This window comes from Chenopodium album, chromosome 23, assembly GCF_948465745.1.
Source record: "Chenopodium album chromosome 23, dcCheAlbu1.1, whole genome shotgun sequence".
Taxonomy (NCBI): domain Eukaryota; kingdom Viridiplantae; phylum Streptophyta; class Magnoliopsida; order Caryophyllales; family Amaranthaceae; genus Chenopodium; species Chenopodium album.
In genome coordinates, this window is record NC_137856.1 from 30,667,456 (window position 1) to 30,684,290 (window position 16,835).

At 33.2% G+C, this 16,835-nt stretch overlaps 2 protein-coding genes across 2 annotated transcripts; one reads left to right on the top strand and one right to left on the bottom strand.

Annotated features, from left to right (window-relative positions):
- Positions 1-59: 59 nt before the first annotated feature.
- LOC145608388 (hydroxyacylglutathione hydrolase 2, mitochondrial-like) lies at positions 60-6,244 on the bottom strand. Its single transcript, XM_081664000.1, has 8 exons — positions 6,087-6,244; positions 5,051-5,236; positions 3,408-3,611; positions 2,227-2,350; positions 1,398-1,498; positions 1,058-1,132; positions 882-980; positions 60-432 (listed from the first exon to the last, which is right to left on the bottom strand). The coding sequence occupies exons 1-8, from the start codon at positions 6,132-6,134 to the stop codon at positions 286-288; spliced, it is 984 nt and encodes a 327-aa protein (XP_081520126.1). The 5' UTR covers positions 6,135-6,244; the 3' UTR covers positions 60-285.
- Positions 6,245-11,522: 5,278 nt separating this feature from the next.
- On the top strand, positions 11,523-14,786 carry LOC145609274 (uncharacterized). The gene is made up of 6 exons (XM_081664800.1): positions 11,523-11,655; positions 12,193-13,236; positions 13,376-13,452; positions 13,592-13,657; positions 13,755-13,795; positions 13,937-14,786. Exons 2-4 carry the CDS (start codon positions 12,199-12,201, stop codon positions 13,650-13,652), a joined length of 1,176 nt encoding a protein of 391 aa, XP_081520926.1. The 5' UTR covers positions 11,523-11,655; positions 12,193-12,198; the 3' UTR covers positions 13,653-13,657; positions 13,755-13,795; positions 13,937-14,786.
- Positions 14,787-16,835: the final 2,049 nt, after the last annotated feature.

The window sequence follows — 16,835 nt, forward strand, 5'->3', positions numbered from 1 at the left end:
GGCTCCAACAAAAAAATAAACCTAATCAGCCTAGAAATTTAAAGAAAAATCAGCAAAGCTTTGAAAAGTGAGGATGATCACGCCTTTTTCTTTCAAGAAAATCCAACAAATGTTTTATGGAGGCACGGCATGAACATTGCAATTCCATGGATTTGCCATCCTCGTATAGCCCAAGTACAAACTAAAAAGGAGCTCTATTTAGTACATTATAGCAACAAAATCCCAAAAGATTGGAACCAACTGCTACAGCTTATCACACTGCTTTATCTACAGACAAATTATAAACTAAAAATTATCCTTTGCTTGGCGGATGATGCGCAAAGCTTCAGCATCATCTGCTGAGGCCGGAATGTTTAATGATTGCCTGATCTCAGTACTTGAAGCCCGAAGGAAAGGATTGCAGGACTTTTCTAACTTCAGAATAGTGGGTATCTGTGCAAAACAAAATTGCTATGCCGTGAATTGTGGGTGTAGAAATTGATTACCAGTTGTAAACCTTAAATGACTATTGCAAAGTAAACTGCTAGAATAGTGATTTAAAAAATTTAATTTTAAGTAGTTCAAATCAGTAACTCTGCATAGCTCTAACATACACACAGAGGAAACTAGTAAAAATCCTTTTAGCCAGTATACAATGAATACAGTGAAAATCAAGTGACAAGACGTGCTAAGTAGAGTAGTATACTAACAGAATTCAAGGGACAAAATAGTAATACAACTAATTCCTTGTATCAAATTTATAGCAACCATTAGGCATATGAGTTAAAATCAGGTTTGTACAATGTAGGTCAGTTAATAAATTACTTTGTTATAAGATTAACAAACAGAAAATGGCAAAGATTGATCATATTTAAATATTGTGAACAAGATCAAGACATTACCGTTGGCAACCCTTTGTTGCGTAATTGTGCCACACGTGAAGCATAAGATTGAAGGACTTCATTATTTGGCTCTATAGACAACGCGAACTTTGCATTGCTCTGTAAAATAATTGTCTTAATCATTTGCTCCACCGCATATACAACAAACATATCAAAACAAAGGAAATGGAACTTACCAAGGTATACTCATGTCCACAAAATATACTTGTATCATCAGGCAACGACATGATCTTTTTAAGAGAAGCTAACATCTGGAGTAGAGACATATATACTTTAAAACATTAATAAGACCATAGATAAATAAAATTCAACCACAACTAAGATAAATTATTCCTCATAGCTCAACTCTCAAGTAACTTAAAAGCACTAAAATTTACCTACTAACAAAAGCAGACAACAGTACTTAGGAGCTTAGACAAGCTATAAAAAAAATGAATAAACTTCCGGGGAAAGATATGACACAATGAAAAGTCTTTTCCAGAACAGAGACACAATGGAAGTTAATGTTCAAAATACCTCTTCAGGTGTTCCTTCAAAAAGCTTCCCGCAAGATAAACTGAATAAGGTGTCTCCAGTAAAAATTGTTCCAGATTCAGGAAAATGGAAGTTAATGTGCCCTGCCAGAATATAAATGGCATTACTTTCTTAAAAGACAATAGCCAACAAGAAATTTCATGAAAATGATTATATATTTTGTTCATCTAAAATCACTTTTTGTACATTAAGAAAAGAAAACCAAGTCATTGAATATCAATAATTTTTCAAGCGACCCACAGCATCATGAATCCCTATGATGTTCAAACATACAACTTAAAATAGAACTAAAGCAATGCGAGACAATGAGCTCTGATCAGAGGCGTTCCTACATTCCTTCAATCTATCTGCTAAATTGGTCCTATGTCATATTTCTTTTTTTATTGTTTGGATTTATTAAGTATATTATGCAAGCGCTGAATTTAACTGCAGTTCACAGTCCCCATCACTTCCATACACAGCCAGAATACAAGCGTAAAGTGAATTGATAAGCATTCCAAATCTTAAAAGGCATTGTAGCGCTTAATATTGACATTCAAAGTCCAAACATCATTCGTTATATACTATCTTCAAGAGCTCAAAAAATCAGCATGAAGCAGGGAAGGTAACTGGCAAACTTTGCCAAAAGCTAACGTAAACTCGCCACAACTAAGATCGTCATTTATGGTAAAAAGTAAGAAACAGCAACAAGCCCAAAATTAATTCTTTCATACATTCACCATAAGATGAGCATATATTGCAAGTATAACTATAAAGCACAAGCCCAAAATTAATATTTACAGCAACAGGGCTGATGCAGGTTAGAAAATACCTTTTGTATGGCCAGGAGTTTCAATTACATGAACTTCATGGCCTGCAAACATCCACCTATCACCATCATTTAAGGCGATATCAATTCCAGGAATTCTATCTCTGTCTTTCCCTGACCCAATCACCTACAAATAAAAAGAAGACTGATGCATCATACAAAGAATTGAAAAAAGGAACTGAGTGTTTCCTGTCAGACTATCACTGTATGAGACACTGCTACAGTTTACTGAATTGAGATCAGTGATGGCTTCTTTAAATTAGATTGACAAATATTTGCATTTTGTAGTCTCCAAATTAAGGGCTAAACGCCTAAACATGCAAGTGTTGGTACTTGTGGAAAACTTGGCACAAAATGCTAGTGTTTACAAGTAACGAGAGAAATGTATGCTTACATATGAGAATGATAACAAGAAAGACGACTCTACAATAGGTCGATGGCTAAACTGCTAATACTATCAGAAATTTGATTTGCAAAAACAGTAAAATTCAATAATTAAAAAAAAGATCCTCCTCTTCCTTGAAATAAGACCTTTCTTTATACTAAACTTGGACTTTAGATAGTTAATAGAATTTTACTGCGAAAGAAAAAAAAATTAGAGTTGTAATATTCAATATTTCAATGAAGTTTATGAAAAGAAAATCAGTGATGAAATAAAACCTTAAGTGGTCACTAGCACTTTTTGACAACTAATAGAATCTTCCAAACTTGAATATAAAGACAAATAAAAAGTCCATTTTTACTGCAAGACATAGGCCTGTTAACATTTGTCATCAATATCCTCCAACAAACAGATTTTGTCCTATGTTAACGAAAGCAACATTGCATGAAACACAGCTTGGCCGCAGGATATGCAGACATGCTACTTTGATCTCTATGAAAAAAAAAAGTGCAAAAAGATGAATAGGATTGAAAGTAAAAGGATAAATACTGGCCAAGATAAAACATTCATAAGGACTAATTCTAGGCAAACTTCAGTCCTTGGTTCACCTCTATTTTAAAAGGCAAAAGACCCTCTTACACCACTCTAGGTAAGACCCTCTTTAGAAAAGATCTAACTGACTATGTTGAGAGACTATAGATCAACTTCTAGTTGGTAGAATCATTGATTACATTAATCATCACAAAAATATACAATTACAAGCTGATGCTTCATTAGTATAAACATGTGCCACATTTCATACCTTTGCACCATACCTTTCTTTCAGCTCAATGTTCCCGCCAGTGTGATCATGATGATGATGAGTATTCAGTATGTAATTCAAATTTCTATTCTTTTTGGTCAGTGCATCAATAACAGGTACAGCTTCAGAAGGATCAACAACCCCAACGGTCCCAGTATTCTCATCATGTATGAGATAAGCATAGTTGTCCCTAAGACATGGGATCTGAGGAAAGAATATATAGATCAATGTTAGTCATAACTCATAAACATATAGAAAAATTAAGTCAAATGAATTAGCTAAAACAACAAAGGTTAATTATAACAAGGGTCACTAACTATAGGGTAGCTTTAAATACCAAAAGGTGCTACAGTGAACAATATATGCAACCTCTTTCATAAAGGGGCCATAAATATTGTGAAAATGGCAGAAAATCTAATCTCATTTGCTAACAAAGCTGTAGAAGGATTGCAAAGTTCTCAACCCATAAACTATACAGAAATACAAATACTACGTAGAAGGATTGCAGAGCAGTAGAAGGCAGCAAATGACCCTGTATACCTATATCCACAATGGCCATGTTTAAAATTCTTTCTGTTCAGATATCACTATAGTTGCAAACTAATCCCTGAGGTTCCATGCATCTCTCACAACCAAAAAATATAATTGGATGCCTCTTAGACACTCTTCTCAACTAGGGAATCTGAGGACTTCTCTCAGGTTTAGAACCTAAGCAAACCTTTAAACAGTAAAGAGAGAGATCCTGCTATTGGCCAAAGCTATTTAGCCTCCTTAATAACATGACACATGCCTTGCAAAGATTGTTACTAAGCTAAGAGATGAGGTCTGGACAGGATTAGAATATTTCACAACTTTTCCACATGGATGGTACCATCAACATCCTCCCTAGCACATATTAGTATTATTTATACTAATCATTAAAAATTTATATATAAGCTCAAGGCATCCAGCAACAACAACAAAGCCTTGGTCCCCATATTGATTTCTTACCTATGAGTTCAGCACAAAACCAATAAATTGGATACCGTTGGCTAGCACCTGAAAGAGATTAACAGAAAGTAACCTCAGACTTACCCTACTTCATATCATTTTAATACCAAGACTTTTACCCTATAAACTGCCACTTCATGTGGGCGGAGAGGCATGAAAAAACCCTCTTCCTACAATTAACAAATACTCTGTATTAAATTCCACTTTGTTGCCGCAGTACAAAACAACCTTATTTGCAAAATTGCATCTTTAATGAATTGCCTACCATCCACAATTCCTTAAAGGCAACTGTTTAAGTCTACTTGAAAGAAACTCAGATGATATCTTTCAAAGCTACTAGAAAAAGGCAGTGTGTCGGAAGTATCTAATCTTGATGGAGTGCCCCTTCTAGGAGATAAGAATCTGGTTATACACTTTGTATTGTTCCTACTTCCTATAAGTAAATCCTATCACCCCATTCTCAAAAAATGCTTGAGAAGCCATCACCAAATAAACTCTTTCAAAAACGAATTGATGCAAAATGAAGCACACTTCTCACAAAAGCATATGATGTCAATGTACCACTATGCACTAGCCATCAAATTCAACACATGTTAAGAGTTTAAAACTAGTTTTAACCGTGCACTTTAGCAATCATTGCGAGATTATCTCACCAATTCGATTTGCAGTGCAGTAGATATACAAGAAACATTGCACAGAAGCCGTGTGACTCCCAGTGACTGACCAGCTCCATGCAATGTCTTAAATGGAATAGACAAGCAGCGCATTAATCCATACAAAAGACCTTTCCTGAGGCACAGTTGCCTTGCTCCAGGCCATAAACTAACCCCACCTCGTACCTGAAAAATCACCACAAAGATTAACCACATTAGTTTTATTGCACTGTCGTTAATAGCAACAAAACACTTCCATCAAATCTCAATTACACAATTCACTAACTACTTAAGACATGACGTACACTAAGCCAATCACCAGAAGATTTAAGCCAACGAAAAAAATTCATAATCAAATCACCTTGCTTAGCCAATAACCATATAAAAATGTTGCCACCTACATAATCCAATCAACCAGAAAAATATGATCTTTGTGGGAAATACATATACTACATTACACAAAAAACTCGAGATCCCACTGAAATCCGAAAATGGCACCGGATCATTCGCATTCGACTAGGGTTTTTCAATTTTCACTGTTATTACCAAATTCAAATCACAATGTACATTATTACAATCAAATAAAAACCCTTCAAGATACCAATTTTGCTCATTTTCCAATGCTAGCTAGTACTTATTCTTGTACTGTTAAACCCAAAAATAAGATCAAAAAATTCATAAAACATATTTAAAAAAGTCATCTTCCTACAAAATTTAAAACAAACCCAGTAAAATAAAATCACAATTTCTTAAGATTCCAAAGTCACATTACAAGCAACAATGTCATAAAATCCTAAAAAAAAGTGATTAACATGCAAATAAAAAATTCGACAGAATTTTGACTTAATGCAAAGTATTAATGTCAAAAAGGGTCAAAAAGTTCAAATTAAATTCAACCGATCCCAAGACTTAGAATAATCAAAAAACATCAATTTAATGACAATTAAACACAGAAAATTCAAAAATAAAAATCAAAATAAATACTTGAATTAATAAGTATAGATAAATGGAGAAAAAGAGTGAGAGAAAAACGAACCCTAGAACAAGGAAGGGAAGCCATAGCATGTGGAACCTTTGAAAACATCTGCTCCCACGCACTTATGACCAACCCCAATCAGAGGAGAGAGAAACGCGGGATTAGATGAAAGTTGGGAAAGAAATTATGGGTATTTACTTTTGGCACGTCTATTTTTTTTTGTGTTTGGTTTACAACACTCGTTTGTACCGATTACGGGTACGAGAACTGTGTCAATTATTTTGAGACAAGAGAATACTCGTGTATTTTATGACATACGAGCAATTTGGAGAGTTGTAACCCTTGTAGGACAGTAGGAGTTGTTTTGATAAAAACAAAGAAAATGCTATATATAGCCCTTAGGGCTACATATAAGCATTAAATTTGCACTTAAAAATCGTAAAAAGTTAAGAAATTACAAAAATATAAACACTGATTTACGCGTGTTTTTGTCATGAATTCCTAATTTTATACAATTTCCAATAGTTTATTAAATGCTTATATATAGCCCTTAGGGCTACATATAGCATTACCCTAAAAAGAATACTTCGTATAAAAGTAGGATAAAATAAAGAAAAAATAGGTATGATGTATGGATTAAAAAATATGAAGTACTTCGTATGTTTTTTTTTGGTGATTAGAGAGCCACAACGGAGGGGGTGAAAATTGATCCCATAATCTCTCTTGGAATCGGAAGGAAAGCTATCCTCACTCTAAAAAAATATGAAGTATGTGATTGTGGGAATATAAGGCATCATAGTCTTGGCTTGACTCGAAAGTGAAGGTGTAGCTTGTTTGGGATGTGCTCTATTTTGTCCAATAAAATAAACAAATAATATCAGATTAAAAGTTGATGTTCAAATTTCTTAATCTTAATTGTTATTGGTATTGTCTTTTGACCCATTCGAAAAGAAAAAGAAATCAGAAGCTTATAAAAAATAAGCAATTAAGGGCTTGTTTGGTTAATCATATTTTTTCTTATCTGAACTTCTGGTTTGGTCTGATCTAATTGTCTAATTTGACTAAACTTTGACCTTAAATTTACGATAATTTATAAAGAAAAAATATATCAAGCGGTATCTTATTAGATTCGTAATAACGTGTATTTTATTAATATGTAATTTTCACAATTTTTTTAATTACAAAATTAAAGATATTTAGGGATAAAAAAACTACACATAAAATGATGATTTGATTTTTTTTCTGAAATAAGTAAAAATAAGATGAACTAAACAAGATCTAAGTTGTTTGACCAAATGAATATCTTGCCGACTTATTTTAAGAGTATCAAAAATATCCCTCCAAATTATTTTCATACTTTTAATGATAATAATACTTATATTTTGTCATTTATTTCTTCCTTTTTGAGTGAAGGACATTTTCACTGCTTTTAGAATATGGAGTTTGGTGTGAAACAGTCATGATCTTGTGATGAAGTGGGAGGTGACCTAAATGTGATACTCCGTAGATAAGTAAAGAGAATCCACCTTTTGTTGAACTTTTGAGACGGGTGACCAACTAAAGCTGTCGTTATATTTACATCTTTCTTTTCTTAATTAAGAGTAATTGCAACACTACTTAACTTAATTTTAACGCTACTTCATATTTACCTATTTAAGTACGGAGTACAATATTTTTTAAATGGAGGAGAAAGGATTTTATCATGTAGAAACCTTTTACAGGTTAACTCGACTCAATTATGTATTAAGTTTTTTTTTTAATTTTATTTTATTGGCGTTTAGTGTGTATTAAGTAATTTGTAGTACCTTTAAAAATAAATAATTGTAGTTGAAGTCGTTTCAATATGAACCTTTTGTAAAAAAAAAAAAAAAAAAAAAAAAAAAAAAAAAAAAAACAGTTTAAAATATTTATGGTTGAGAATTTTCTATTGACAAAACATAATAATCAAATTGTTCCAAATATTAAGAAAAAAAGTAGTATAATCGTATATTACTATAACTAGATTATGCAATGACTTATTGATTTCGAACTAGTCCATGTTGGATTGTCTGAGAACTTTATATGGTAAAAGTCATACACTAGTTAAAAACTTAAAATATATACAAGGTATTCTTAAATAACGAATGAGAAAATATTCTTCAAAACTAGCTATGTTATGTTGAGGTTTATGAGTACTTTCTTACTTTATTAGTGTATGTAACCAGGTTATTAGTTGTAGTTGTGTACTGGTGTACAAGTAAGTGTAATATTGAATGTTTTGACTAGAGCTGTCAAAAGTTGACCCGACCCGAAATACCGACCCTAACCCTAATCCGTCTGAACCCGAAAAAAATGGTGACCCGAACCCAACCTAACCCGACCTGAAACCAACCATAGACCCGAGTTGACCCGAGTATTTGAGACCCGAACCCGACCATGAACCGACCTAGAGAGGACCCGACCCGAATGTGACCCGTAAATTATTGACCTGAACCGAACCCGAGAATGACCCAAACCCGATTTAACCCATCAAAACCCGAATTCAACCCGACCTGTTACTAACCCGACCCGTTCCTAACCCGACTCGAATTTAAACCTGAACTGTTACAAACCCGACTCGAAATCAACCCGACTTGTTATTAACCCGACCCAAATTCAACCCGACTTGTTATTGACCCGACCCGAATTTAAACTCGACCTATTACTAACCCGAACTTTAGGATTTAGGAATTTTTAGGATTAAAAAAGTACTGTGTATTGACCATTGAGTTTCAGGCTTTGTTTCAATTTAACATGGATTCCAATTATAAAACAAAAGTGGCCTTTCTCATCTTACTTGACTTATCTCTTACATAATCCTCGTCAAAGAAAAACTGAATTGGACAGCAGCCAAAAAAAAAATTTTAAACAAAAAAATAAAAAATACACGGCACCCAGACAATAGCAGGTCTTTCTCATCTTACTTGACTTATCTTTTTTTATTATTATTATTTTTTTTAAGGGAATTCAAATTTTAGTATTCACTTGTCTATTTAATATTTGTTTTTCAGAAAATGTTTTAAATTACGTAATTTTTTTTTTTTTTTTGGTGCAAATGAAGGCTAAGCCCTTTTATTCAAAAATTAAAGTACTAAATTACAAACCGGGGAGTGGTAACTCCAAGCATATCCTCCCGAAGAAGCTCCTTTATTTCAATCGGAGGATTATCAAAATAAAGGACCCTCTCCCGTTGGATAACACCCAAATTAAATTACGTAATTTAATTTGGAGTTTTAAATAAATTTTAAAAAATTAAAAAAAATGTAACTGGACCCTATATGACCCGACCTGATATCAAACTTAAACCCATATTAATCCAATATTTGATACCCGAATTCGAACATGACCCGACTTGATTATTAAAACCCGAGAATAAAAAGACTTGAAAAGGATCGATCTAATTATAACTCGAAATTTTTTTACTTGAACCACACCCGAGACCGACTTAGAAATGACCCGACATGATTATAACCCGCAAATTATTGACTTGCCAATTTGAACTCGAGAATGACCAGACAAGTTTATTGACCCGACATGATTATAACCCGCAAGTTTTTCACCCGACCCGAATGTAACCCGACCTTTTATTGACCCGACCCGAACCCGAAAAGATGTATGACCCGATGTGACCCGACTTAAGCATGACCCAACCCGAACCCGACCCACATAGGTCCTGACATTAACCTGTATTGACCCAACCCGAGATGACCCGACCCACACAAACCCGACCCATTTACCCGAGTTGACAGCTCTAGTTTTGACACTATTAGTTATTGTTGGTAGTTTGGTACTCCTTGGTTGTTAGAACTTTGAGTTCTATTTCTTGGCAGTTAGAATTCTGGTTTAGTTTCACTTGAATCCACGATTCCACCCCCGGCCCTCTCCGTTCTATCCCATTCGTTATTGTTTGAATGTTCGATTTGTTCCGATGGTATGTCACCAGCTTGTAATTACAATTCCATGGTATATCACCATGTAATTATGTATTTATGTCTCTTGAAGGGGGGGAATTGAGAAAATGCATGATCGTGCTCAAATGGATTACTTAATAATCATTTGTTTTACAATTCTAAATTAGGGTTCAAGTAATGATTATTTATGGGCTAATATGATCTCGACATGTGATGCAATAATCACACTATCAAATCAAACACAGATTGACTTAAGAAAAATAAATATTGCGCACTTGTCTAGTTGTCTCATGTAAGTGGGAGATGGAAGGTTTTATGTCTTCATCAAGAGCAATTACTAGATAATATAATGGATGTAATTATATGGAGATAATTAAGTTTAATTTGTTCCTCTGGGTCGTCGTTATATCATAGTTAGAGGTACTAATTAACGATCTTTAGACTAGTAAAATAGGCTAATGCCCAAATTAAATGGATCCTACAATAATGTCAACAAAGAGGCTAGATTGAACATAAGAGGAAAAGACCCATGATGCGCCTCTCCCTTGTAAATTTTTCCCTAAAATTGCGTCAACACAAATGAACATTTACTAGAAAAAATGAACATTTATATCTGATAATCTGAACGTTGCAATATATAAAAATGAACATTTATAATATAAAAATAAATAAAGAGACTATGAAACTGGAAAAAAAATTGTACATCTAATATTATATAATTGAACATTTCAGTTGTAAATAAAAATGAACAAATAATATTGTTATTTCATCAACATTTTTCTAACCTTTTATTGAAATACCTTGATTTGTTCAATTCTCTTGAATGGATATCTTGCAATTCGCTGAAATATATGATTTAATACCAATTAAGTAAGGCCCCGTTTACTTCACCTTATTTTTGCTGAACTGAAATTATCTTTACTGAATTGAAATATTTTTGCTGAGCCGAAATTATTTTTACTGAACTTAAATTATTTTTACTTAACTGAAGTTATTTTTGCTAAACTGAAATTAATTTTACCGAACTGAAATTAAACCGCAGTTAGAAAGAGAACATAAGAGTAGTGAAGAAGGAATCCCTCAAAGCCCCTTACCTTATCCATCTCAAGTAGCTGTTTAATTCATTCACATAGCTTGTGTTCTTCTGTGTAGCATACGGTGTCTCGCCCAATGCTGGGCTACCCCCGAAGTTTCAATTGCCCCCTGTCTTCCCAATGGGAATCGACTCAATAACTGATCATCGGATAACCCTTTGAACTGAAATTATTTTTGCTGAACTTTATTTTTACTGAATCTCTATTATATTTCTTCTTTAATGCTACTGATTTTTACTAAGCTGAAATTATTGTTACCGAATTGTAATTACTTTTGCTAAACTAAAATTATTTTTATTGAATATCATTATTTTAAGGCGAATTGAACAGAGTCGAAACACTTTTTAAAACAGGGTTAATTTAAACCTTTATAAGGCCCGCCCTGCTCCATAATTGAACGATCATATAAAGACCCAATCCATTAATTTATGAGACGGATCTAACCCTAATAACACTGGCGGGTCATGCCTTTAAATAGGGGTCGAAGGCGTCCAACCCATTGAATTGCACCCTCAACGTTCTCCATTGTAGCGCACTCAACGTTCTCCATTGAAGCGTTCTCCGTTGAATCTAGTTCTTGTATCCCCCATTGAAGCAGCTTCTGAGGTAACTTGTTTGTATTTGTTATCATCATATCAATTTCACAGTCTAATTAATTGTCAGTGCATTAAGTAAGTGTAGGGTTCGAAAATCTGAACTATTTGTTCTAAATTCTAAGATTATGAAACCATCATAACCAAAAGCAAAGAAATTTATGAGCCTAATTTGATTATTGAATCAAATATCCCTAAAATTATGAGATAATTGAATAGAATATCCTAAAATTTTGAGATAATTGAATTGAATATCCTAAAATTCTGAGATAATTGAATCAAATTTGGTTGCTATTGTATTGCACAACCCTTTAATGTTAGTATAATGTTTGGGAGTAAGGAGCCTTTTGTAGGGGCAATTGGGTGGTTTTTGTATTGTATTGTATAATTAGTATAATGCTATTGTATTGTATTGTATTGTATTGTATTGTATTGTATAATGCTATTGTATTGTATAATTAGTATAATTATATTGTATTGTATAATGCTATTGTATAATTAGTATAATGCTATTGTATTGCACAACCCTAAAATTCGTTTTTGTTTGCAGGAACTCATGGATTTGGAGAATCTGATAGAGAAATACAACAATGTTTCTAGGGAAGAAGTGGAGAAGATACTAGAAACTTCGCAATACCCAACTTTCAGCAAAGACTTTTTTGAATGTTCGGTAGAACTTCTCCATATGAGAAGGGAACGCGAGAAGGTTTATGGTAGAGAATCTATTATAACAGGACCCTTGGTTCAGGTACTTTCTGTCCAAGTTCTACCTGATATAATAGATCAAAACACACCACTCACTATTTATGGTAGAGTATATGCTGAATTTTTTGATACAACTTCTGGAGAAAAGATTGTCCATGATCTCTACAACCGTAAGTGTGACAATGCTCAACTTCTTGGACCAAGTGGCACCTTAACACTCATCAGCCCAGATTGTTGGTCTTCACCATTGGACATTAGCATGTCAATTCCCAATACTAGGGTTGTAGTAGATGTTTGTGCAGGAGGTAAGAAACTATTTGCTGAGCACATTTGTTGTGACGAGGATATCACTGACTTTGGACAAGTAAAACTAGTATATGTTCATGATGAGCTTGGTGCCCGTGCCCTTTCGATGCGTTATATTTCCATGCCGTTTGCTGTTTATGGGCGCGTGAGAATTCTGTTTACTCCTAAACAGAGTAATAAATTAGATGAAGAAAATCATCCTTATCTTAATGTCAAAGGTAAAATTGTTGCTCGGTTTGGCAATTTTTTTGGGAGCCACGCTTTAGAAGAGTATACTCTTTTTGAAAAGCAATCTAATGAATTCGAACGAGTGGATATTGGTCCGAGAAAAAGATTGAGAGGCATGAGACTTTCTAGAGGTTGGGTTGGTGTGCCACCGTATTCGCCCTTTATTCTTGATTTGGACTTGTCAGAATTCGGAACAGAGCGTAGGATTCTTAAAGAAACAGTAGAATTGCGAGTCGAAAATGGACTGGTGTCTGAGGATATGTTTATTGTAGATGACATGCTTATCACTGTTCGTGTGGGATGGCACTCACCTAGGCCACAAGGAAGATGCACTGGTATCGAGCTTGGGGACAAGGTACTTTTATCCCTTTTTCGTATTTTTGCCCTGTTATTTCCCTCTTGACAAGCAGAGTCTTATCTTGTCTTTCAATTCATCATTTGTCTACTTTCTTCTGTCATTTGAGTTTAACATGAATCCCGCCCTCCTCTTTTAGTCCTTCAGTGATGAAATATCTCCACAAGAAACTACCAAAAGAGAGAGTGATGAACAAATGATTGAGGTATATACAAGGTACTTTTATCCCTTTTTCGTATTTTTGCCCTGTTATTTCCCTCTTGACAAGCAGAGTCTTATCTTGTCTTTCAATTCATCATTTGTCTACTTTCTTCTGTCATTTGAGTTTAACATGAATCCCGCCCTCCTCTTTTAGTCCTTCAGTGATGAAATATCTCCACAAGAAACTACCAAAAGAGAGAGTGATGAACAAATGATTGAGGTATATTGTCTATACCACACTAATTTAATGCTTGTCATTTATTCTTTGTTATTTACTTTTATGCATGGATCTGATATTGATTTCTCCGTGTATTTAGGCTTTTGTTCATGAAGAGTCATCAAATATCAGGCTCCCTTGGTATGCAGTTCTTCCTTGTTTTTGGTTATGGAAATTTGTTGGATGTGTTCGACTCTCTTCTAAGTTGGATCCTTGTTATGTAGAGTGTGAAATGATAATGGTTTTAAATAACATCACTTATGTGTTTGCTTGTTTCTTTAGGTTTTTGCGCGCACTCAAGAACATGCCTTTTGCATCTCCTGCCGTAGAGATATTTACTGTTTTCATAGGCCGAGAAAATTTTGAAGCTGTGCAAATTTATGGCCTTATTGAACTATCATCTCCCGTTTGTACGTTCCAAGTCTTCAAAAGAGAAGCACAGCATGCTTTTACACTATCGGAACATAGGACTACTTTACCCGTGTTAGATGGTTCGTGTGTGTATGATGATTGTGAGTCTGTAGAAATGAAAATTGATCTTAAGGATGTTGAAAATCGTTTCCACATTAGAGGCTGTGTGGAATGGGATTGGAAATCCCGTGACTCTAGCTCTCTATGCCTTGGCAATCAATTATCATCGGTTGTTCTTGGTAATGAGTGTTTTGTAGCTCTACATTACAGTGTCTTTTCTGAAGCTGTACAAGCAAATATTGGTGTCTCATATATATCGAAGAATGGACATGTCGATCTTCATCCAAAGGTGTATGGAAGTCTTATCGCTGAATACAACAATTATGACTATACATCCCGATACAAAAAAGATTACTATCGGGTTGTGCTTTTTCAGAGGAATCAAGAAGATTCAACACAAATAGGGAATAGTGGGATGATACCCTTATCTAGGTCAGTGGTTGTTCAACTAAATCCTCTCTTGTAATTGAAGCAAATTTATGGAATGGAATTTCTGACAAAGTCTTGTCGTCCTCTACTGAATTCCAAATCGGGGCATCAAGTGATTCCATGACAATAGAGGGAGATGATTATTCTATCAATATTAATGTGAAATGGGGTGAAGTTAGTAGTAATTAAATATCTATTTCTAGTTTAGCTTATTTTGTATTTACTAGTTTAAATCCCGTGTATTACAAAGATCGTTTTTACAATTAATTGAATAAGTAATTTTATACACATAATAAATTTTAGTTATCATAATGATACTTGATTAGGTTATACAAATTTTTGCTTTGATGATTAAGACTTTTTATAAATGTTTATTTGTTGGAAATTATTTTACCATAACTTTATATTTGTTTTAGTATAATTGAGTTCCTTATTATTGATAATTTAGACATGGACATGTTTTCTTTTATTTACTAAAATAAAAGATATTATTAGGTTCGTGGACAAAAATGGTAATTTAAGATATGTTTCGATTTAGTAATAAATTAAAATAAAAGAATAAAATTGGAGGGAAAACTTTTTACCTTAGAATGACACGTGTCATTTAAGGTTTCGCTTTTAGTATAGGTTTATAGATAGATGTATCTATGACGCTGCCATTGGGCTTTTGTAAGATACTTTCACCTTCGGCTGGAGCCACTTAGGCCCTGTTCTTTTGAGCTTCTGGGCAGAGCAGAGCAGATTTCAGTAGAGCAGAGCAGAGCAGATTTCAGCAGAGCAGAGCAAAGCAGAGCAGATTTCAGCAGAGCAGAGCAAAGCAGAGCCGAGCAGAGCAGAGCAGATTTCATTATTATTATTATTATTATTATTAATTTTTTCATTTTTTTTTATTATTATCATTATTATTATTATTATTACTAATATTGTTATTATTATTATTATTATTATTATTATTATTATTATTATTATTATTATTATTACTACTACTACTACTAATACTATAATAATAATTGTAATGCTTTATTATTGTTATTAAATATTAAATATTATTATTATTATTAATTTTAATATTATTAAATATTAATTATATTATTGTTATTAATTATATTATTATTAAATATTAATTATATTATTAATAATATTATTATTATTAAATATTAATTATATTATTATTAAATATTAATTAATATTATTATTAAATATTAATTATATTATTATTATTAAATATCAATTATATACTTCCTCCGTTTTCTTTTACTTGCAACACACCTTTTAAGCACGCAGTTTTAGGAGATGATTAGTCAGGGTAAACGAGCGATTTTATCAATATAATTTTTACGCGAAAATTAGAATAGAGTTAAGTATCATTTGTAAAAATTATAATGAAAAATTTGTCCATTTACATTACATAAACCAGAGCTCAAAACACGTGCCACAAGGCTGTGTTGTAAGTAAAAGAAAACGGAGGAAGTATTATTATTAATAAATATTATTTATTTATTTATTATTATTAAATATTAATTATTATTATCATTAAGTATTAATTATTTATTATTATTTTTATTAAATATACATTATTATTATAATAATTCAATATTAAGTATTAATTTTAAGCAGAGCAGAGCAGAGCAGGGCAGAGCTGAGCAGAGCAGATTGAAGCAGAGCAAAGCAGAGCAGAACAAATTTCAGCAGAGCAAAGCAGAGCAGAGCAAAGCAGAGCAGATTTCAGCAGAGCAAAGCAGAGCAGAGCAGCTCTAAAGAACGGGGCCTTAATATTATAGCTCAGTTTCTGTGTTAAAATAAGTATGCCTGTTTTAATTAATGTGTGGAATTTTTCTCTTAGTTTAAATCAATTTTGTTTTCAGAAACTTACTATTTTGTTTGAATGGTACTTTACCCCAGAGATGTGTGTTGGAATTGATATATGCAACTGTTGCATTAGACATTCTTTAGAATTCTAGCCTGACAGCCTATTACTAGCCATATGCTCAAATTTGATTCTTCCCATGTAACTGGTGAAGGTGCAAATTGCTTGTTGGAAATCTTGTAATCTCTGCCTTCCTACCATCAAGGACTGATATTTATATAACCTAATATTTTCTCTTGATTGAGCATCCAGTTATTGTTAATAGTAATATAGTGTATTCTCTCTCCAAGTATAAATAGTGAATCTTTTTCTAATTTTATGGTATGTGACTAGCACCTTGACTCAATCTTTGGATGGGAACATCCCTCTACCCCCTCTTTCCACCGAAAGAATTTTTTCGAGGTTGTTAATGTG

Bases quoted from the DNA above. Each gene is read 5' to 3' on its own strand.
- LOC145609274 (XM_081664800.1), top strand. From the start codon at position 12,199: ATGGATTTGGAGAATCTGATAGAGAAATACAACAATGTTTCTAGGGAA. The intron at 13,237-13,375 runs GTACTTTTATCC...CTCCTCTTTTAG, and splicing joins GTATCGAGCTTGGGGACAAG to TCCTTCAGTGATGAAATATC. The intron at 13,453-13,591 runs GTACTTTTATCC...CTCCTCTTTTAG, and splicing joins ATGATTGAGGTATATACAAG to TCCTTCAGTGATGAAATATC.
- LOC145608388 (XM_081664000.1), bottom strand. From the start codon at position 6,134: ATGTTTTCAAAGGTTCCACATGCTATGGCTTCCCTTCCTTGTTCTAGG. The intron at 1,133-1,397 runs GTATTTTGAACA...TCTCTACTCCAG, and splicing joins TTGAAGGAACACCTGAAGAG to ATGTTAGCTTCTCTTAAAAA. The intron at 433-881 runs GTAATGTCTTGA...TGTTTTGCACAG, and splicing joins GCAACAAAGGGTTGCCAACG to ATACCCACTATTCTGAAGTT.